Source organism: Mustela nigripes, chromosome 6 (genome assembly GCF_022355385.1).
Source record: "Mustela nigripes isolate SB6536 chromosome 6, MUSNIG.SB6536, whole genome shotgun sequence".
NCBI classification, from domain to species: Eukaryota; Metazoa; Chordata; class Mammalia; order Carnivora; family Mustelidae; genus Mustela; species Mustela nigripes.
Genome location: NC_081562.1, coordinates 38,136,992 through 38,159,692, shown reverse-complemented (window position 1 = coordinate 38,159,692; position 22,701 = coordinate 38,136,992). Strand labels below are relative to the sequence as shown.

General features: G+C 32.9%; 1 protein-coding gene across 1 annotated transcript in view; it reads left to right on the top strand.

The window, feature by feature from the left end:
• The first annotated feature begins 260 nt into the window (after positions 1 to 260).
• Positions 261 to 22,701, top strand: part of PTPRQ (protein tyrosine phosphatase receptor type Q) — a 193,453-nt gene continuing 171,012 nt past the window's right edge. The window contains exons 1-9 of the mRNA XM_059402405.1: positions 261 to 337; positions 694 to 805; positions 1,471 to 1,697; positions 4,094 to 4,163; positions 7,979 to 8,178; positions 9,333 to 9,582; positions 11,148 to 11,276; positions 13,142 to 13,288; positions 19,222 to 19,394. Of these exons, the coding sequence (XP_059258388.1) occupies positions 284 to 337; positions 694 to 805; positions 1,471 to 1,697; positions 4,094 to 4,163; positions 7,979 to 8,178; positions 9,333 to 9,582; positions 11,148 to 11,276; positions 13,142 to 13,288; positions 19,222 to 19,394 (1,362 nt within the window). The 5' untranslated portion in view covers positions 261 to 283. The remainder of the gene's footprint in view (positions 338 to 693; positions 806 to 1,470; positions 1,698 to 4,093; positions 4,164 to 7,978; positions 8,179 to 9,332; positions 9,583 to 11,147; positions 11,277 to 13,141; positions 13,289 to 19,221; positions 19,395 to 22,701) is intronic.

Sequence of the window (22,701 nt, the reverse complement as noted above, 5' to 3'; positions counted from 1 at the left end):
ATGAAGACAAAAACACTGATGCTGAGTTGATGAGTGTAAGTTTCAGCATGGGTGGACTGTTACCTTAGCAACGTCTATGCCTTTTTTCTTAAGTCTTACCCTGAACCTACAGCCAGCCATCCAAGGGTTCATGAATAGTTTAACAAAGAAAGGGCTGAGCTATTGAGTAATCCAGGCTCATTAATTGTGTACTTGCCAGGAGGATCTGTCTTTAAATCATTAATGCAGGCAACATTTCTCTCTAGAGCCATCAATGTGATTCCACTGCCTGAAAAATGTAATAATGATGGATTTTCTTATTTTTCTTTTACTTTTTATTGGAGCTTCAGAGACACAGGTATTTCATACATACTCTTAAAAACCAGGGTTAAGTAATGGGTTGTAGATTTCTTAAGACTCTTAAATAGTTGTTTCTTGTGACAACAAACAAGAGGGATTGAAGTACTGATTTTGTTTTTGATAACACCGTATGCTTTGTAAGTTTTTATTATCTGTTACTTGGTAAATAGTTATGTGATAGAACAAATTTATTATATTTTACAATAATATGGAACTTGGAATATTTTAAACAGTGCAGAGTTTATAGGGTGAGATGTTGACTTTATTCTGTTATTGTTGTGATGGATTTATTGTTTTAGCTTTCTTGTTTTTCAGAAAGAGTTTTAATGCAATTATTTGGTTTTGGTGTTCCAGGTTGATGTTTCCAAAGCTGTTCCTGGAACTAGGTACGATGTAACCATCTCTACTATTTCTGCTACAACATACAGCTCACCTGTTAGTAGAACAGTGACAACCAATGTAACAAGTAAGTATATGTTCCTTTTTTTATGAAGTACTTTTTATGAAGTATTTGCAGTTAGTCTATTGGATAGAAATACTTAGCTTAGCCCTATGTGCCTTATATACATGAAAACAGGTTAGTAATTAAAGCAAAATGGAAACTTAAGAAAGTGATCTGTTTAGGACTTGTGTCCTACTGGTTCTTTAGCTTTCTTGACTTTCAGAGTAAAGATAATTATACTTGTTTGTGAAATTGACCAGAGAGACCGTTAATGGTAATATTTAAATAATACAGAGCCATGAAAATAGACTCAGTACTCTTGTTCAGGAAGAATAATTAAGTTTGTAAGACTGTGTTCTGGCTTTCTTAGTTTTATGTGTAAGCTTTGCACAAATAAGTTTCTTTTAAAAATGATTTGGCATCAAAAGTGTATTTGGCATGTATGTAGTAGCATTCCATTTTTTACATTCTTATAAAAGAATGTTTCTGGTATCCCCCAAAGCATTTAATCTTTTTTTTTTTTTTTTTTTTCCTATTGGTAGCAAAGCTCTAGGGAAGATAAAGTCACATTTGAAAGACCATTAGTCTTAGGGAACTTGGAAAGTCTACATTTGTAAAAGCTTTCTTATTTATGATTGTGAAAATGTAATGATTGTTTGACCTTTTAACAACATATTTTTTTTAAATAGACCCGGGACCTCCAGTCTTCCTGGCAGGAGAAAGAGTTGGATCTGCTGGAATTCTTCTATCTTGGAATACACCACCTAATCCAAATGGAAGGATTACGTCTTATATTGTGAAATATAAGGAAGTTTGTCCATGGATGCAAACAGAATACACACAAGTTAGAACAAAGCCAGACAATCTGGAAGTTCTTCTTACTAATCTTAATCCTGGAACAACATATGAAATCAAGGTAATATTTTTGTTAATATTTAGTATTAAATATTAAGTATTTAGTATTAACACAATATTAAAATACTCCATTCATTTTAAAGTTGAGGGCGCTTTTTCCCACCTGATTAAGTCTTTACAGCCGAACACAGCCAAGTGATTGAAGAATGATCACCTGAGTCCTGACCTCAGTGCCCATCTGGGCCTTTAAAATTTGAACAACTGTTATAACATTTTTTCATTATTAGATGTATTTGTATAATTTATTTATTTTAAAAACATTTAACTTAGCAACTTTTTCAAAGAATGAATCTAGTTTAAATGACATAATTTAGGCTTTATAGGTAAAAAATAGTCTACTTTTTCATCAACCTTTAAGTTAGCTTTGTTATTTTTCCCTTAATCCTGTTGTATTTCTGTGTCAGTTATCAAAATTTAAATAATGGAATGAAAGTTTCTATTGAGCCAGCTTCTCAGAGAACAATAAATTCAATTCAGTTCCATTCAATAAGTATTTCTTGAACATTTATTGTGTCTTTTGTGTTTATAAAAATGTTTAGTTCTTTATAATGTTTAATATGCAAAATCAAACATCTTATTAAAAATTAAATAAAGAAGAGCATATAAAAAGCAATCCTAAACTATGCCATATGAAAATGTTTCCAATTAAGATATATTTGTGGTATTTTCAGAGGTTAGTAAAAGATACAGATATCTTTGTGATCCTTTCTATTTTCAATATAACATCAACATATTCTTTGAGTTTTTAAGATAATTCAATATAGAGGAAAAAATCTATAAAAGCTGTATAAATATGTGATAAGACATAAGTGAGATGGCTTTCTGGATGGTAAGAAATGATGGGAAAGAAAGAATTTGCCTGGGGAGGGGGTTACATTATTGGAAGCATGCCTATTTGTGAAAGCAAAGCACACAGTAAGAATTAGAGAGCATCCCAGTAGTAGGAATCCCCTATAGGAGAACAGTTAAAGGGAAATTTTTGCAAATGTCAAAGATTCATGGTGGTTATTTCATTGCAGAGACATGGGTAAAGAGTAGGAGACCTTTTCTAACTGACACATAAAATAGCACAGTATACATATATTTTGTCAACAGTACATTTTAGATTAGTTTATATGTTAAAATATACTATTGAAGGTAATATGTAAAGATTAAATTTTAATGTGATCATAAGAAGCTGTTACAGACAGAAAGCTAGTTCTACTTAGATCTATATAGAGTTCAAATTGTTATTCCTTTGAATTTTCTTATTTCAGGCCTATTGGGAAGCCCTTATTCTTCTTTTAATTCCACACTTTTCTAAATCATTGTTGTGACCTTTAAGCTGTTCAAATAAATGTTAGCCATTTCAGAATTACAAAGAGTATTTGGTGCAGTATGTTTGATATCTTCAAATGTAGATCTCAAATCTATATGATCGGGGGGAAATCCCATTAAGTTCTTTACAGGTATTATTTCATTTAGTCCTTAGAACAATTCTATGACATAGATAAATCATTCTCATTTTAAAGAAAAGGAAGATGTTACCTAGAATAAGGCCAATAAATTGCCTATAACTATTCATTTAAGAATTAGTGGAGTGCAATTTAAATTAAGGTTTTCAGACTCCGGTTTTGGCATTTGGATAAGTGAAGAGTCTTAATCTCAATAATGACATTATCTCTGCCTATTCTAGTCTATTTGATTAGGATATCTGAGTTTAAAATAATTTTTCTACATTTTTTTCTATCTATTTTTTCCATCTTTCAAATTCAAAATACTTAGTCTAACTGATTAGACTTATTTTTTAATTGTTTTCTTGAGTATGTATTTGTTTAGATTGTAAACTATAAGGCAAGATACCATATATATGGTTTCATATTTGTTACAGAAATAGTCATAGTATCTGGCATGAAGTGAATATAATAGAAAGAGGTTGAGCTTTAGAAATAAACAGAACTTCAGTGGAATTCTGGTTCTACCACTTATTCCGTAAGACTCAAGCAAGTTACTTGACTTCTCTCAACCAGTTTCCTCATCTATAAAATGCTGATAAGAACACTTCATGCATTGATTATGTGGATAAAATGAGATGTGTAAAATTTCTAGGAGATTTCCTGGTACATGAAAGTTGCCCATAAATAACTGTTACTATTACTGCTACTAATTGGCTATAAAACTTGACTATTAATTTTTCTATTGGGAATTGATTAAATATGTTGAATCAAACTATGCTGCAAATATATCCTTAAGGATAATAGAAATATGGAATAGCTCCAAGTGTACTTTCCACTTTGGGAGTTTTGCAGGGATTAAGGGAAAAATATCTTTGTCATTTAACTAATCAATATCAAAATGTTATTATTTCAGATTCTGTTTAATTAGAGAGCATGAACATAATTCTTTGGTCTGTTTTAGGTTGCTGCTGAAAACAGTGCTGGTATTGGAGTGTTTAGTGACCCATTTCTTTTCCAAACTGCAGAAAGTGGTAATTTGCTTAAATCATTTATTCTAAATTAACTTAATTATAAGTTTTTTTATTTAAAATAAATAGGTATATAAGCCAAATAATGATGTTAAAATCCATAGACTCTTCAATAGCATGGCCATTCAATTACTTTTAGAATCTTCTTAGATAATTATTCATTAAAATATATATTATTCTCTAAATTTATGAAAGCAGTGTTATCTTAAAAAAAGCTTTGAAAAAATAAGAAACAGACAGTAAAAATTACCCATGACCTTGTCATATAAAAACTCTGTTACCGTTTTGGTGCGCTCCTGGCTGGTCCTTTTTTTCCTCTTATGAATATGTGTCTATATGATTGAGTATATGTTCATGAAAGTAGCCTTATACCATTTATACAAGTTTATATCCTGCTTTTTCCTGTTAATATCAAATCATATTCATTTTTATGACATTAGACCTTTGGGAATATGGATTTTATAGTTATCATATTATTCTATAACATGTAATCATTTTCAAACCAATGTAAGTTACCTCCCTTCTTTCAATGGTGGAGAAGAAAGAGTTTGATGTATTATTGATGCCTCTTTCTCATAGTAAACTCTAGTCTGTCAGCAAATCCTGCCAGCACTATATCCACATGCATCCTGAATCTCACCCCAATTGCAAATCACTCTAATTTATTATCACTTCTTGCCTGAGCAACTGAACATCTCCTTACTGGTTTTCCTGTTTCCAGCTTACCTGTCTACAATTTTCCATCTCCACAAGAGTTACATCATCGCTTTGAAACACAAGCCAGACCATAGTATTTCTCTCTTCTTAGTAGGGTTCCTATCTTACTCAGAATAAGACCATAAGTCCTTCCCATGGTGCATAGCACTCAGGATGTTCTTTTCCCTCTCTTATCCATCTCTAACATTCTCCCTTCCCTCCAAATAACACCATCCATACCTATCTTCCATCATAGAGCCTTTGTACTTGCTGTTTCCTCTAACTGAAATACTCTTTCACTAAATATCCACATCTCTCTCTCTGATAGTTAATTCAAATCTCACATTAGCTTTCCTAACTATACCTCCTAAAATAGGCTGTATTTCTTCCTGTCCATCTCTAGTCCTAACAAATTATTTTTCTTCATTAGAGCAGCCTGATATAGTACACATTTACTTGCTTATTTTTTATTCTACATATCAGCCTAGTAGAACACAAGATTTTTGATAAAAATAAGTTAACGAATGGAGGTGTTTTTATTTATTTAATAATTCCTCTATTTATTTATAATAGTAAAAAGTTAGGACCAATAAATGCAGAACGATTAGATAAATAATGGCATCTCCATTCAACAATAGATATTTTCTGTGGAACTTACATTCTGTGGGCTGAGATAACTATGAGTTACTAAGTAATATGTCAGGTTAGTGGTAACTACTGTAAAAAGAATTTCCATAATTTTTTGAAACTATAAATGTTCTACATATTTAGAAGATAAAAATCTTCCAGTGAACTGCTTTATGCCAATGAGATAAATTGAATGAACCCTGTGTATCTAGAGGGGCTAATGCAATGACTCATGTTAAAAAAGATACATCAAGCTTTGTGGCCTAGTTTCTGTTTGAGACTTTATCTAGAGAAGCATATGAAACATGCTCTATTCCATATAAAGTTAGAGAAAATTCAGTTTATTAAAATTAGAAATTAATCATTTATGAGATTTAAATTACTCTTGTTGATTTTGAGCATATTGACTTTCAAATTATTCATACAACTAAAATTCAAGTGGGAAAATTATCATTTCAAAATTAAATATTCACCAGGATAAAAAAGAAAAATTTATTACTTATGTTTTCAGTTTTAGGGAAGTTAATTGGATAACTTTTGAATGACATATGAAAAATTTTTTCTTGGGAGTCCTACTGTTTCTCATTTATTGTGTGTTTTTTGGCAAATTAGATATTATATAATTTCTCTTGCCCCTATATTTCCTTTTTTTTTTTTTTTTTTTTTTTTGGTAAATATAAAGAGGTAAAGACATTAGGTAAATCTAAATTTAATTGTATCGATATTCTACCATTTTCACCCTAAGTACCCCTTTTCATTATTTATGATATAAAGAATCCAAATTTAAGGACTAGTTCATGGAATAAATAAGCTGCATTTTTAATTGTTAAATAAGAAGGAATTTCTTTTCCAGTGAATAAAAATACTTTAGGAAGAGTGTATGAGTTAAGTAGTTATACCATACTGAGTTAATATTGCATCCACAAGCACAAAAATCTCAACTTCTTAACTTACTGTGAGGCATTATTTCAGGTAAACATAGAATTTATTTGGGCTTTGGGATAATAGAATGCTCTTCCATTTTCAACTTGATGAATCATTAGAAATGCAGGAAAAGTCTCTATATTGGATTTATGAAGTTTCTTTCTGGCTCAATAAATGTATACTTTGCATAACATATACTTTGTAAAGTTGTAGACACCTTCACACAACTTATACAGATTTATGCATATCACTAGTCTAGATATATCCTCAAAGTGTTAGAAGACACCTAACTGAAAGATGAAATGACTTTATGAACAGAAGTTTTTGGTGCCGCAGTGTCAAACCTTTGCTTGGATCAAGATGGATGAATTCATTCTATGAACATCAAGAAATAATGGGTTTTGGCACATGAAAGTTCAGAAGTAGAAACTGCAATATTTAGGGAAAGACCTACCAACCACAGAAAAGAGCCAGCATTATTCTTCGGACATAATGAAGTCAAAAAAGAAAATAAAAGCAGAAATATTTAATTGAGATTAAAAGGATTAAAGCAAGTTAATAAAAATACCTTTTTCACTAAATGTTTAGCATATTTTATTACTTTCTTTTTAAAAAATATTTTATGCATTTATCAGAGAGACAGAGAGAGAGCACATGAGCGGGGGAGGGACAGAGGGAGAAAAAGAAGCAGACTCCCCCGCCAAGCAGGGAGCCCAACAGGGGGGCTCAAGAGGGGGCTCAATTCCAGGAGCAGGGCTCAATCTGATCCCAGGACCCTGGGATTGTGATCTCAGCTGAAGTCAGATGCTTTAACTAACTGACTGAACCACCCAGGTGCCCCAACATATTTAATAACTTTCTATGTATTTAATATTTTGGTCACTTTTCAAATATTTCAAAATCATGTATTTAATAAATTTTTGATTATGTTATAAATTCAAGTTTATCTATACTCAAGTACTTCCCTGTGACTGTTATTGAAGCTCATTTGAAAATGTTTTGAAAGCAAATTGTATTTGTTTTTTTGTATGAATATATTTAATTTGTGTGTGTATGTCTGTGTATACAGGCATACTTATAAGCGTATGTATAGTTTACACAAATAAGAAATTTGAAAGGGCGATTGGGATTCATGAATCGAGTAAAATGGTGGTCACCAGAGGATGGGGTGGGAGTGTAAGACTGATGTTGTTTATGGGTACAAACTTGCCTCAAATAATAAATAAGCATAGAGATCTGATGCACAGTATAATGAATATAGATAACAGTGTGATATTATAGTTACATAAGGTGATTTTATAATTATGTAATATCATAGAAGTACTAAATATCACTACAATGGCAGTCATAGCACAGTATGGAAATGTAGCAAATTCACATCTTGTACATCTTAAATTTATTTTATTTTTAAATATTTTATTATTTATTTGAGAGAGAGAGTAGGTTTTTCTAACAGGGTATATTTAATTTTATATAACTTGAAAAAAATAACATCTCAACATTATGTAAATGCCATTCTAAATTTTATAACAGTGTTTTTTCTTTTCCTTCAATCTCTGTTACTTCCCCAGCTCCAGGAAAAGTGGTGAATCTCACAGTTGAGGCTTTTAACTATTCTGCAGTAAACCTGACTTGGTATTTGCCTCGGCAACCAAATGGCAAAATTACCAGCTTCAAGATTAGTGTGAAACATGCCAGAAGTGGGATAGTAGTGAAAGATGTCTCCATCAGAGTGGAAGACATTTTAACTGGGAAATTGCCAGAATGTAATGTAAGTATCATGGAACACTTTCTGTGTCTCAAAAATTTTAGGTGTGAGCCTATCACTTGAAGTTTCTAGTATCTGGAAACTTTTTAAACCACAGTGGTTATTAGCTGTTTGATTCCTTATAGTGTTCAGTTATAGTATCATGTTAGACGCAACTGACTGTATTCAAGGTGGAGTAAGAACAGGGTTTGAGAATTCAAGAGATATAAAAATCTTACAGGAAGCTCTGAAGAGACATCATGAAAGGAGTAGCATTTTTTAATGGACCTTGGAATTGCCTTGGTGTAAGGACAGGGGAGATTGTGTGAGGAGTATTTTGGGTGGAGGATATTTAAAAAGACCTGAAATAGGAAAGTAAAGGATATCACTGAAAAAAAAAAATATTTCCATGTGACAGGAGGGGTAGAGAAGGCAAAAGTCAAAATTATGTTCATGGAAGTAGATTGTTTTTGTTGTGCATATCTTAGGTGAAGAATTTGTTAAATGACTCTAGTCATTTATGGGAAATCCCTGGAAGTACCATAATAATGTTTTCCCAAAAGTAATCTAGATGATCTTTAGGATATTATTGATGGGAAAACAAACAAAATTACTTTTGTTTTAAATACTGTAAGTTATAGAAGTCTTAAAACCTTCTTTTTAAAATTAGGCTGTATTTCTAATACACACATATACATATATGCCCATATATATCCATATACAACATTTATGTTATTGGCTTTATCATTTAAGTATTTTTGAGGAAAAAATGATAGTACCAGTAATAAAGTGATGTATGCTTGAAATTTCACAAAAGGGAGACTATCTCTTTGGTTCTTGAACTTTTAACATGAATTTCAAAAATTCTTAGTAATGATTTTGCTGTTGCTCAGCCTTTTGAAATCCTATTCATAAGAAATATGAAGGTATAAAGAATGCAATAAATATATTCTCTTCTAAAACTGTAGACATAAATGGGTATAATTAAGCTCTAGCAAATTGGTCCATAACTTGGAATAGATAACAATCTATATATATTAAAATCTTAATGAATCATATACATAAACATAAATTTAAGAATAATATTTATGCTATAAAGGAAAGAAATAAATTATACTGCTCATATTCATTAAGAGATACCACATTATTTTTTGATTGCTGTTTATTTTATTTACTAGGAGAATAATGAATCTTTTTTGTGGAGTACAACCAGCCCTTCTCCAACCCTTGCTAGAGTTACGCCCCCATCACGTACCACATACTCATCAAGCACATTGGCTAGGAGTAAAATAAGCTCTGTGTGGAAAGAGCCTATCAGTTTTGTAGTGACACATTTGAGACCTTACACAACGTATCTTTTTGAAGTTTCTGCTGTTACAACTGAAGCAGGTTATATTGATAGTACAATCGTCAGAACACCAGAATCAGGTATGGTTTCATTTTTTGTGTATGTAGAAAAAAAAAAGAATTAAAATAGTTATATAATAATCTTTCATTTTTTCTATATAGATCTTTCTGTTAAAACCTTCTTTCCCTTCCAATAACTTTTCCCCCCAATAACAGATCATGGGCATACCATCTGAAGCATCTTTAATTTCAGTACTCTTTTACAATACTAACATAAGCATCTGAAAAGAGAAAGGACATTTGGAAGAATGGATTCTTGAGCTTAATAACCATGATCCTACAATCAGCTTTAAGTTATCTTTGATCTGAGCAATTTTCAAAATCATCTCTGTCCTTCTCCGATAATCATCTATACCCTCCTCTCACTGATACTGTTACAACCAAAAGTGGAAGTTGGACCTATAGTAGAAGAAATATCATGTGATTCATATTTCAGTATTAGACAAAAATAGTACTTAAAAATATACCTACTTATCTTCTCTTTGCACTGGGTTTCCCTATGTGAAAAATGGAGACAGCAATAGTACCTCCCTTATGGTGGTGGTGGTAGGATTCAATGAGTGTAATTTGTATAATTACGAAACTTGAAGAGTACACACAATTTCTAGCTATGGGTGTTTATGTATTTAATTATGGGATTACAGTATTATATATATGTAAATTTATGTAGTTACTGACACAATACCATATTAAATATATAGTATGAGACATTCCATTGTGATTGGTAATTTTTGAGATTACTGGAAATTATTACTGGTAGGGTAATTTCCCTAAAGCACAGTATTTTTTTTTCTGATGACATAGCTGTCAGCCTTTATCATTTCATCACATCAGGTTTGAAGTTTTTTCTTGATTTAAATAGTCATCTTTGAATCATACCATTTTCTCCTTCTATACTACTTATGCAGTTAAAAAATAATTTCTTAAGGATAACACAAAGTGAAATTTGGTAGACAAGAACTTTGGCTTGAGAAAAATATTTGGAATGTTTCATTGCAATCAAAAGAAAGTAAAATGTGGGACTACATCTGTGAAAAGTAGACTATTTTAAAATGTCATTTTTTTATATGATGCCAATGTTACATTAGAATTTTCTAACTGTAGGTTATAAATTTCCTCTCAGAAACAAATACAAATATTGATACATAAAGTGAAGATCTTTGCCAATAAGGTAATATAGAGACAGTTAATTCCCTGACCCTTCTACCTGTGTCCACCAGGGGGAGGGTGTTTTTCAAGTCAGATGCCCAGGGCTGGTTTAATTCAATATATAGGTGTGTATCAGGACAATGTAACTATACAAGGAACAATATTAGAATGAGAATGAAATAGCCTGTGCAGTCATATATAACATTAAATTAAAGTAGTAACTGTTGCAAATAAGTAGTTCATCTGATGATCCAGCATGCCTTATTTAAATTCTTCAATTTATTCATTTTTCCTTTTTCTAAAGTTAAAAAACCCTTTGCTCATAGTGTGATATTTTCTTTTCTTTCAGATTTTGTGTTTTGTTGTGTATATTTAATAAAATGCTCATTTATTTTAAGTATATATTATTTATTCATGTTTTTCTATAACCATTTTAGTGCCTGAAGGACCGCCACAAAACTGTGTAACAGGCAACATTACAGGGAAGTCCTTTTCAATTTCATGGGACCCACCTAGTGTAGTAACAGGGAAATTTAGTTACAGAGTTGAACTATATGGACCATCAGGTAAGTCTCAAACCAGTTTTGTGTTTACCTTTTGGAGTAAGAATTATACAAAGCACATTAGTATTTTCAAAGTTCTTAAAAGTAACATGATCTTTTTTTATATAAGATCTTACAATTGAAGCAAATAATAGAAAAGCAACAACGGAGGTGAGGCTCTTTGAACTTTTTATTTAAAATCATAAATAAGTATATGGATGGCAAAACATTGTTCATGTTCCATATTTCATGAGGAGAAGCTAAGAGAATGAGATAACTCCTAAGAAGTGTTAGAGGACATATATGTCTTCAAATGTTTGAATAGGAGGACCTTGACTTACTTAATTGCAAATATGTTTATAAAGAACAATGGACTTCAGTTAGTTCAAATCTCTGCTTAGAACAAGGAGTGCATTTCTAATAATTAGACCTCTCTAAAAAATAATACAGGCATCTTTATAATGTTGCAAGTTCATCTTTTTCAACAAGCACGACCTGCATGTTCCCTTATCAGGTATTTTGAGGGGTTCAGATGTTATTGCTGGAAGTCAACTAAGTAAACTCTAAAATTCTTTCCTAAAATAGTGCTACAAAAGAAATCAACCAGAAGAGTAGAGAGTGTAGGGTCACAGAAGTTGAATAGGGGTCTAGGCAAAATTTAGGGCTCCTCTGGGGTATGGTAGTGAATAAAGTGATATCAATCAGAGTGGATCTGTGTTTTTCTCCAGCTCCTTTCAACAAGAAGAGGGCAAGGGAATGGAAGGCTTATGCAAAGGTAGTGATTAATTGACAGTGCCATTGAGGTTGGATAATAGTGGAAACCAAGTGGTAAGGGACCAAACCAAGCAGAATAAAATAAAATAGTTCATACGATCAATGGATTGGAGGTCCCAATGAACTTAAAGAATTGTTGCTTTGGGGTTCTAGAATAAGTCAGAGAGAGTTGCAAGAAATTGGGATCATGGAAGATTCGCAGTTACTGGCAGTAGTGATGTCTATGGGAGTGGATGAGATAGGGTGGTAGATTAGATTATTTGAGGAGAGCAGGGAGTGTTTTAAGGACCAAGTCTAGGGAATCCTGAAATCACCACAAATTAGCACTAAAGACAGTGACATTGAAGCAGGCACTAAACCATCCAGAATGAAGGTGAATGACCCTAGGCCTAAATCTATCACAGCAACAAGGAGGGCTGGTGGAGAATATACATGACATGAGATTGAAAGCTGTGAGCTTTTGTAAGGAAAGAGGTGGGCTTGTCTAAGATTAGACCCTGAGGTGCTCAGGAAACACATGCCATACCTGAAGGCGTCATCACTTGGTGACCGTGAGATAAATTAGACCATTCGGGGAACAGAAGCCATGTTCTTAGGGGAGAGCCAGGTTCCAGCTACAGCAAGAAATGAAAGAATTATTCAGAGGTAAACTTGAGGATTAAAAGAATTTTGATGATGGGCTATTAAGAAGGAGTTTTGCTCAGAAGCAGAACTACAAGTATTTTCTAAAAATGTCTTTTTATAGAAGATAATGAGAATGTTTAGTATCTTAATTAACTAAATTTATGTATAAAATACTGTCATTATTTTAATATTAGCAAAATCTAATGTTTTCTTTTTAAAAATGTCAAAAAGTAACATGGTAATTGGATAGGGCTTTATAATATAATGTTATTCTGACTACCAGGAGATTTTCATGTTCTTTCCATTGTTTTATTTAACCTGATATCAATGTACCACTAAGCTAAATGTTTGAAACTTGAAATAATTGTAATTATAATGTATTAAAATTGTAATAACAAACGTTAATTGCTATTCTTGGTTCTCTACTGAAATGTGAAAATGATTATGTGCCTAATGAGAAAATAATTCACAGTATCTTTTGTTTTTTGCAGGTCGAATTTTGGATAATAGCACGAAAGACCTTAAATTTGCGTTCACTAACCTAACACCATTTACGGTGTATGATGTATATGTTGCCGCTGAGACCAGTGCAGGAATTGGACCCAAAACAAATATTTCAGTATTCACTCCTCCAGAAGGTAAAAACATCTTTTTCAGTGTGCTCATAAGATATTTTACTCTGTTTGTAGATTTTACTGCATTGGTTAAACATTATATTAGAAGCTATTTGGTTTATATTTACTTATTTCATGCTGTTTCCTTACCAGATAACTACCTATGCATTCCAAACATGTGTTCCTCAGAACATTAAACCCACACCATGCTTCATAGAGGAACTGGAGATCAAGTAAGGTTAGGAAGTACTACCTGTAGTGTCAGTGTGTTTGAGACTCACAGTGAAGACTGGCAAAACCTCAAGAGGTCCAAGGAAAAAAACAAACACATTTAACATTGTTTGACTCACCTTATTCAATGTAGAATAGATTTTTCTCATAGAATGACGTTTAGGAGAATCCATATATCCCCAATGCCTCTAACAAAATATGTTTGTAAACAAAAGGATATATTAAGCAAGTGAAGATTCCTAGAGGATGCATAATACAAGTTTACTAGCACATCCTGAAATAATTACAAAATAGCTTTCCTAAAGAAAGTTTTTGTTAGCATGTATTAAACATCACAGTTTTAGGTGTTTAAAAAATGTTCCTGCATTGTCTCACAACTCATTTTGCTGGCCCACATCAAACTTGCTAAAATGTCTTCATTTTTACTTACGGATTGCAATTATTTGAGAACATCAAAATTTTATTACAAGCACATTAACACTGGAAAAATTTCCAGATTTTGTGTGATAGCTAACATACAGGAACTTGTAAATTAAACACATGTGTTCAAGTGCACATATGCACATATAACTAAAGATTGGGCTTATTATGTTCATCAAGACTGAGAGATAAATCACTCAAGTATCTGACCATTAGAGGGCAGCAACTATTAGGGAATTTTGTTCTTCCCTTCAAAGTACAATTAACCCCTTATTAATATTTTGCTGTTAAAAGAATGTAAACATTATGTTTTATATCAAATGAAAATGCTGATGTGTATATGATTTCAATACACAGATTAAGAAAGAGATGTAAACTTACAAGCAAAATGTTTTCATTTCTTTGTTACTAAATTTTTTCCATTGTGTTTCTGTCAGAAGTCTTACCTTTGTACTTATTTCCATTACACCTTAAATCTCCCCTTCACCTAATAACTGCTCTTAAGCATTTCTTAGAAAGCTAGACAGCTTTATGAATGGCTACCAAAAATGGCAGAGTGACCTGGCCCTCATTAGTCTAGAGTCCTTTGGTTTGATTTTAATAACATTTTCTCAAACCACTTAATTGGCCAACTAATTTTTATTCTTAAGGCATGCAGTTAAATAAATTCAGAATTTTTGTCTTCCTTCAAATCAAGCCAGTTTTGGCACCCCTAAGTTGAATCGATAATTTAAGTTTTTTTTTTATTTGTCCTTATTTTTGGCCTATAGCATTTGGCAAAAATAGGGAAATAGGTACTATATTGCCACATATGCTCTCATGTTGTTGATTTTGGACATCATTAAAAGAGTTCATCCCTCTTTCTTTATTTTTGCATCTTTTTTTATTCACAAAACAATAAATAAAAATTTAAAATGTTGCTTTATATTTTTCACACAGCTTATTTTTGACACAAAATTATTTTGAACAAACGATTTTGTTTGCCCTATGTAATAAACAATTTATCCTGAGTTTTATCTTAACTACCCTCCTGACCATGTCCAGGTGGCCCTCAGGGGGTTCCACTGGCAGCAGGTGGGCTCCACTAAGTGTAGCAGTGGCATGGTTCTTATCTCTGCGTGCTAGCCTTCCTCCATAGAGTTCTCTTGGGATAGTTCAGACTTAGGAAGGGCTTTAGTGAAATGCTGTGGCAAATGCAGTAAATGTATCTCTCAGCTTCTGACAACACTAATTAGTCCTAGTCCTACTAATTAAAACTTTGCAATAAGGGAATCTTTAAACCATATGAGAACAATCTAATAACTCGCTAGAACTATATACTTTTGGTTAAAATTGATACCTTAATTTTAGACTGTTTTCTTTTTCATTTATTAATACAGCTGGGTTCTTTGTATTCTAATTAAGGTTACCCAATTTATTTTCCTCTCCGTATTTAAAAGTAGACTCTCTATTTAAAAATATACTAGGACCAATTTTTAAATTAATGTTTTTTAAAACAACTGGTATTCTACAAATCTCCAGATAGTCATGGAAAAAATGTTGAATTTTATATTTATGTTGAATTTATATATTTATATATATAACTATATATAAATATATATATGTTGAATTTCTTTTATAGACAATTGCATATGCCATTATAGTAATATGGGGCTGATTTCATTAACACTGAGAATGTTATAGTCCATAGCCTACTTTGATCGTCAATGAAAGTCAACATCATGTCATGGCAGTACTCTTATACATTTCATAAAATTCCTATATATACATTAATCTTTTACTGAGCAGATTTCTACACAAGTATGAGGAAGAGATGGTTTTGAAAAACAAAGATAGTTTAATAATTTCTGATGTTACAAAGTGTCATGGAGTTGCCTATCCCAAAATGAGACAGTGCTATTATATACAACATAGACATCAGCATTTTCTTATTTGTTTGGGATGGTTAAACAAATCTTAAGTAAAACTTTGTTGCTTCAATATCACCTAATAACTTTTCTGTCACTAGTATAAAAATCTCATAAGAAGGTTAACATTGTTTCTTAAAAGCAAATAGAGTATTGAAATCTATATTTATTCTTCCATAAATAGACTATGAAAGTGAAGATTTTTGTCCTCCAACTTGTTCCTTTCTGCAAATAGTATAATAATTAGTAGGGAAATCAGAGAAAGTCTCAAATTTTCAGGGTTATCAATGACTTTTGTCAATAGATTTTTTTTTCCAAAATTAGTTTAATTTAATTAAAATTCAATAAATTAGTTTAATTTGCTAGACAATAGCACCATTTAATTTATGTTTTAAAAGCTTGATTTATTTTAGAGAGAAAGAGAGAAAAAGAGCCAGGGTTGAGGCAGAGGGAGAGAACCTTAAGCAGAATCCCTACTGAGCACAGAACCTGACACAGGGCTCCCCGTCTCATAACCCTAAGATCATTGCCCTGAGTTCATGACCTGAGCCAAAACCAAGAGTCAGATGCTCAACTAACTGAGCCACCCAGACATCCTACATAATGGCAAAATTTATTTTAATACATTTTCTTTCCCCTGTGCCAGTGTCTCCATTTTATTTTTTTCTAACCCTTTTTCATTTGAAAGCTTAAACTCATTTGAACATTATTTATCCTTTATATGTCTGTTCTGTTTCTCATTTATTAATAAAATTTATAAGTGTATTGACTTGAGAATGATTCGCAGGAAATTCCTGTAGACTACACCTCAGAATCGATGCTGAACTGTGAATAATTCCCTTGTGTTTTTTATTTTCTTTAGTTAATTTGGTATCAATATTAAAAGAATCTGATTTAATCCATACTTCTCTGGTTTCCTAATAAGAATTTTTGCTGTAACAGATCAAGTATCCTTCTTTGGACAAGGACAAGGACAAATGGAGTCATTTCCTTTGCCCCCCAAGCATTTTCTTCTTTCACTGAAAAAGAAAGAGAGAGAGAGAGAGAGATAGCTTTACAGTCACTCTTACACAGGGGTACATTTTTAGGGTAATATACAATAACTTAATCTTTACTTGAATTGTAATTTAAGGCATTAGTGTCATAGAGCAATACTTAGTTATTTTTAAAAATATCTTATAAATTAGAAGATTTCCTCTCTTTGATTAAATAAGGGATAGTAAATTCACACACACACACACACACACACACACACTCTTACTTTTTTTTCTTTTTGCTGTACTGGGTAGTTTCTGGTATTCACTAGATTAATGTGTTACATCAAATGGAAGTGACACTTTACTTATTTTTTTGGTAGGCAGGGTTTCCTTACCTCTTAATCTGATCAGTGTACTCATTAAATTTGTTTCTTCAGTTGAAGTTCTACACAAGATCAAATTAAATGGAAAAATGCCAGATCTCTTCCATGATACAATACTGGCCAAGGCTTTATCTACATAGCAACTCTAAAGTAAAATGTAGAAGAACGGTGGAATGGGAGCTTTGCTTTTTAAATGGTTGTGTTATTTTCATAGTACACAGTCGATTGGAAAGTTGCTCTGCCTTTGGAAAAATGTGTGTTGGTAAATATGAAGATAGAAACATAAGGACCATATATGTTAGGAACAATATTTATTTTGTATATACTTATACAAGAGGTGACCTGTGCAAAAGTTTTTATCTATCTTATTTCTTGCTCGATTCTCAAGAGCCTAGAACAATGATTAAAAGATGAGGGCTCAGTCTGCTGGATGATGGAGCGAATCTGTGATTATGGGGTCCTAGTCTAGAATTCTTCCTCCGTCCTTCAAATGTCAAACCATTTTTCCTTCAGATCAGAAGATCTGTGGGGAGAGATCAATCTAAAGAATTATCCTTCTATATAATGGAAATGTTTTTAGAAAAGGAGATTTAAAGAAATTAGCAAATTACAGTGGTACTTTCATGTTTATATCCTAGTTTTGAGCAGAGTTGTTACTATGTGCTGGACAAGAAAATATTGGCTGCAGTAGTAATGAAAATCTTAGGCAAGAATTACTTATTCATTCATCTAGCCATTAATTATTTAGAAAGATTTAGAAATACTTATATTGTTACACTATCTAGGGGGCTTTTTAAATGGCTACTTCATAGAGAGACAAAAAACCTCAAATCTGTGGAATGAAAAATCCCTACAGTTTCCTATATGGTTGAGGTAAGCATAATTATATTCATTAATTTTAAATTAATTTAAATTCATTAATTTAATTTAAATTAATTTTAAATCAATTTAAATTCATTAATTTTAAATCTTGTAAATGTTTACAAGAGTTGTGAAACTGATTTTCAAGTCCTTTCTGTTATCTTAGAAGGGAAAAGGGTCATTCTCTATTTATATTATATCCCTAAATTACCTCTGTTCTAAATGATATTTGCAAAAACTATCCTAATGTGAAATAGCTTAGGGAAATGAATTTGACGTTTTACTACATCTTGATCATAAGAAGTTATATTATTTTCTTTCTTGAGCCTTTCATTCAAGGTTCCTTATGGTAACCTTCCATAGTAATAAGAACAGTATAATTTTACTCATTTTATAGGTTAGCAAACTTAGGGGAGGGGTTAATTGGCTATTCATAATCACACTAGCTATAAACAAAAAGTAGACCAAAGCCCAGGGCATGTTTATCCTTGATTCATTATTACTCCTTTGGTACTGGGAGGGTTACTGGATGTCACTCATGGCTACTTTCTAACTACAATTTACGTAAATACTTGGTGCTTTATTGTAAGCCAGTGGTTAATTTGTTTCTGTTTCTCTTTATTACTGAAAAGAGTAAAAGTACCTCAAATTAGAGACTCACATAATTCATTTGTAAAATCAGCGGACCGAAATCAATCAACTCTTCAAGCAATCTTATGTAATAAATTGAAAGATAACCTAGTTGAATTTACCAACTACATTTCATTTCAGGCAAAGTCTTCTGGATATTATTTTTTGATATGTTGTTATAATTTTATAAAGCTTTCAGGTGGGCATTAATCATCCCTAAACAGCTTTTTCTGGGAAGTTATTTTGATTAATGAATTTGTTTCAAACAAATATTATGACATTCTGATTTGAGGAAATTACTCTATGTTATCCTATTTCTTATTTACATTTTTGAGAACAATATGTGGAAATTTAACTCTATTTATTTAATGAGTCTTATACATATTTGTTAATAAATAATAAATTGTTGTAGTCTATTTTCTAATGGACTTAGTTACAAATCTTAAATGTTGAGCTAAGAATTTAGGGAATTTTTAAGATTTAAAAATATACTGTTAAACTCGTCCCTCTTTATTCTTCTTCTTTTTTTTTTTTTTTTTTTTTTTTAGTTCCAGGTGCAGTATTTGATTTACAACTTGCAGAAGTAGAAGCCACACAAATAAGAATTACTTGGAAGAAACCACGACAACCAAATGGAATCATTAACCAATACCGAGTCAAAGTTCTGGTTTCAGAGACAGGAGTAATTCTGGAAAATACTTTGCTCACAGGAAAAGATGAGGTATTCACTTTCATTTCACATCTTGGTGAGCCCTTTCTCCTTGGTTTTGGCCCTGATAACTTGGAAGACTTTCCAGCATTCAAACAAAATGTATGACAAGCATCATGGTACAAAGTGAAGTAAATTGGGGCTATAAAGTTCATGCAACTAGGTCATATTTCATTTTAGAACATATATTATTAGTTAAATGCTATCATTCTTTTTCAGCATATAAAAATGTTAATTGAGCAATGAAGCGGGACTAAAGGTGCTTCCATAAGTGAATATTATTATGGTAATTCAGTTAATGAATTGTTTAGAAACTCCTGTTATGATTTAAACACTCCTCTTATGCCTGCTTGCAATTTGTAACAGTTGCCAGGGAAAAGCACAGTATTTCGTAGTTGTTGACAAATGACTTGTCCTGTTCAGTCTTTGGGAGCTAATTTTTTTCAAAGCTCTCTCGTTGGGAAAAAAAAAAAAAAAAAAAAAAAAAGCAGAGTATGTTTGATTACAGAAAGCAGATGGCATCTAGGTGGCTCAGTTGGTTAAGTGTCAGGCTCAGGTCATGATCTCAAAGTTGTGAGGGTGGGCTCCTGTCCCACTCCCTGCAGTGAGGGGAGTCGGCTTGAGATTCTCTCTCTTCCTCTCCCTCTGCGCCTCTACCTGCTCACTCACTCACTCTCTCTCTCTCAAATAAATAAATCAATCTTTAAAAAAAAAACCCAACCTACTAAATGATGGAGATTAAGCTATGCATGGATAAACGATAAAAGGACAATGTGTTTGCCTCTATTCACAATGGGAGTCTTATTTTTTCCCCCTTTGGTTTTTTGTTTGTTTGTTTGTTTTAAAGGTTTTATTTATTAATTTGAAAGAGAGAGAGAGAGAGATCATAAGCAGGCGGGGTGGGGGATGGTGGGGGAAGCAGGCTCCCCACTGAGCAGAGAGCCCCATGCGGGGCTTGATCTCAGAATCTTGAGATCATGACCTGAGCCAAAGGCAGAGGCCTAACCCACTGAGCCACCCAGGCACCCCTTCCCCTTTGTTTTTGTTAGAAATATGGGCCACACTGGTTTCCCTTTCCTGTCTTCATTCACCTTACCCAGCCAGCTCTTCACCTGTGAGAGCCCTGGAAGCCTCCACACTAGTCACATCCAAGAATGGGTACAAACATAAATGCACTTAGGACCAGTGAATCCAATCACAGGCCTTGCAGGAGCTACCTGATGGCTGTTCATCAACTCATTTCTACTGTTTTGGTCCAGAATCACTGCTTTTTCTAGCTGTGCTATTATTTTTCCCCATACATATTGTCTATTCTATTTCTAGTCTCTACTTTCTTTCACTTCTTATACACCCTTGAAAATTGATGTTGCTGTGTGCTCAAAGCACTCTGGCTGCCCAAGATTTATGACTCCCAATTATTCAACATCTCCAGCACAGGATTAAAATTCAATCCTATGTTTACTCCTTTTCTGTGTGTAAAAGATGTGTTAAAGCTTTCTCTGATACTCTAGTGGACATTTCAGGCAAAGAGCAAAAGCTTAAACCTTTGCTCTGGCTGAGACGATCTTAAATTAGATAGTTGGCTGTTTTGAGACGAGGTGACAGATCTCCCACTTCTGTTAATGACATCTGTTGAACGGTCAGATACACCTGTTTTTCTCTTGAAACTAAGGTGTTCTAGAAAGACTTCTTTGGGATTCTGCTTCTGTCTATATGGCTTGTAATCCCTATGATACACTGAAGAGAGCATGAGCTTTAGAGTCCTATAAATCTGGGTTTAGATCCTGGTCACTTAATGGGCTCTACAGTAGAGAGATTGAGAGCATGGTTCTAGGAGGCAGAATGCTCGGGTTTAAACCTTGGTTTTGTCAATTACGGTTGGTTTAACCTTAGAAAGTTGGCCTGACCTTTCTGACCTTCAGTTTTCTCTTCTCAAAGATACAGATTGTAAGAGTCCCTATAACAAAAGTATTAATGAGGATTTAATGGGTTAATGTGTACAAAAGAGTTTAGAACAGTGTGTGGTATGTAATAAGTGCTATGCTAAATAATTGTAAACTGTTGTGATTATTAATCACGGCATTGAAACTTTTGCTCTGATTGATACACATTATTAGTTTCTTTGACCTCTCTCAATAAAAGAACACATTACTTCTCCTTATTTCTATGATGGTATCTTTTTTTTATCAGATCAGGTCTATTACTGATATTTCTGTTTTCCCATGTGACTGATGTTTGGGTTCATCTTTTGGGAAGTTGATTTGGGAGAGAGACATGGCAGAGGCTCTAAATCCAAACGGACTTCGGTTCTAGCCTTGGCTCTGCCTTATACTAGCTCTATAACCTCGGACAAGTCAACTTTTGGAGACTTGGTACCCTCATTTTTAAAGCAGAGCTTATAGACCTACCTTATAGGGTGAGGAGTAGGGGAAATAATAGTTAAAACCTCGGTGTAGTGTATTCATTTATTATGCTTCATTTTGACCTTGATACCAGATAAGGGCTCTTACTTTTCATTTGCTCTTCTACTTCTCAAAGTATGGCCTCCACACTCTTTCATAAGAATTATCTAAGTCTTTGAAATCTTGTTAGAAGTCACCAGTGACCTAAGTGTCAAATAAGGTGGTTATATATTTTTAAGTGTCCCCATCTTTATTATCTCCTCCAAAATCCATTTTTCTTCTCTCCTACTCTCCAGCTTTTTGATTATTTTCTGCCTCATGCTTCCTCCATTTTCATATGCTGTGACTTTGAAAAACTTTGCTCTTGTATAGTACAAATAAAAATGAAACAGCTAGTTCTCCTATAACTTTCTAACTCCTTCATTATAAACATATTCCAGCCAGTCCTGTTTTCAGCCTTCTTCTTACAGTCTCTTTTGATGATCATACGGTTTCAATCACAGCTTCCTACCTGAATAATCCCTTTGCCTTGCTTTCTACTCTGGTCTTTCTCTGGTACTCTATTCCTAATGGCAACCATCTGTAGAGAGATTCTGTCAGGGTTTATCTCATCTAAACTCATTTTCCCTCATAAAACAAACAAACAAACAAACAAAAATCCTTCTATGGATAATGGTCTGGTTAATGACCAGGAGGAGGAGACAAAGATGGGATACAGCTTGGAACCGATGGCTTGACAGATCCGGGGATGGCGATGGAGACCTGTGAAGGTTTCCACGGGACACACAAGAAGAAAGACAATAGTTTCAGTTATGAAGAATGAAGTCTGGAAAGAGACTAATTTGCACCCTAGATACCAAATTACTAGGCTTAGAATTCCTTTACTCTTTGGACTGGAACACCACAGGTCTCTGACG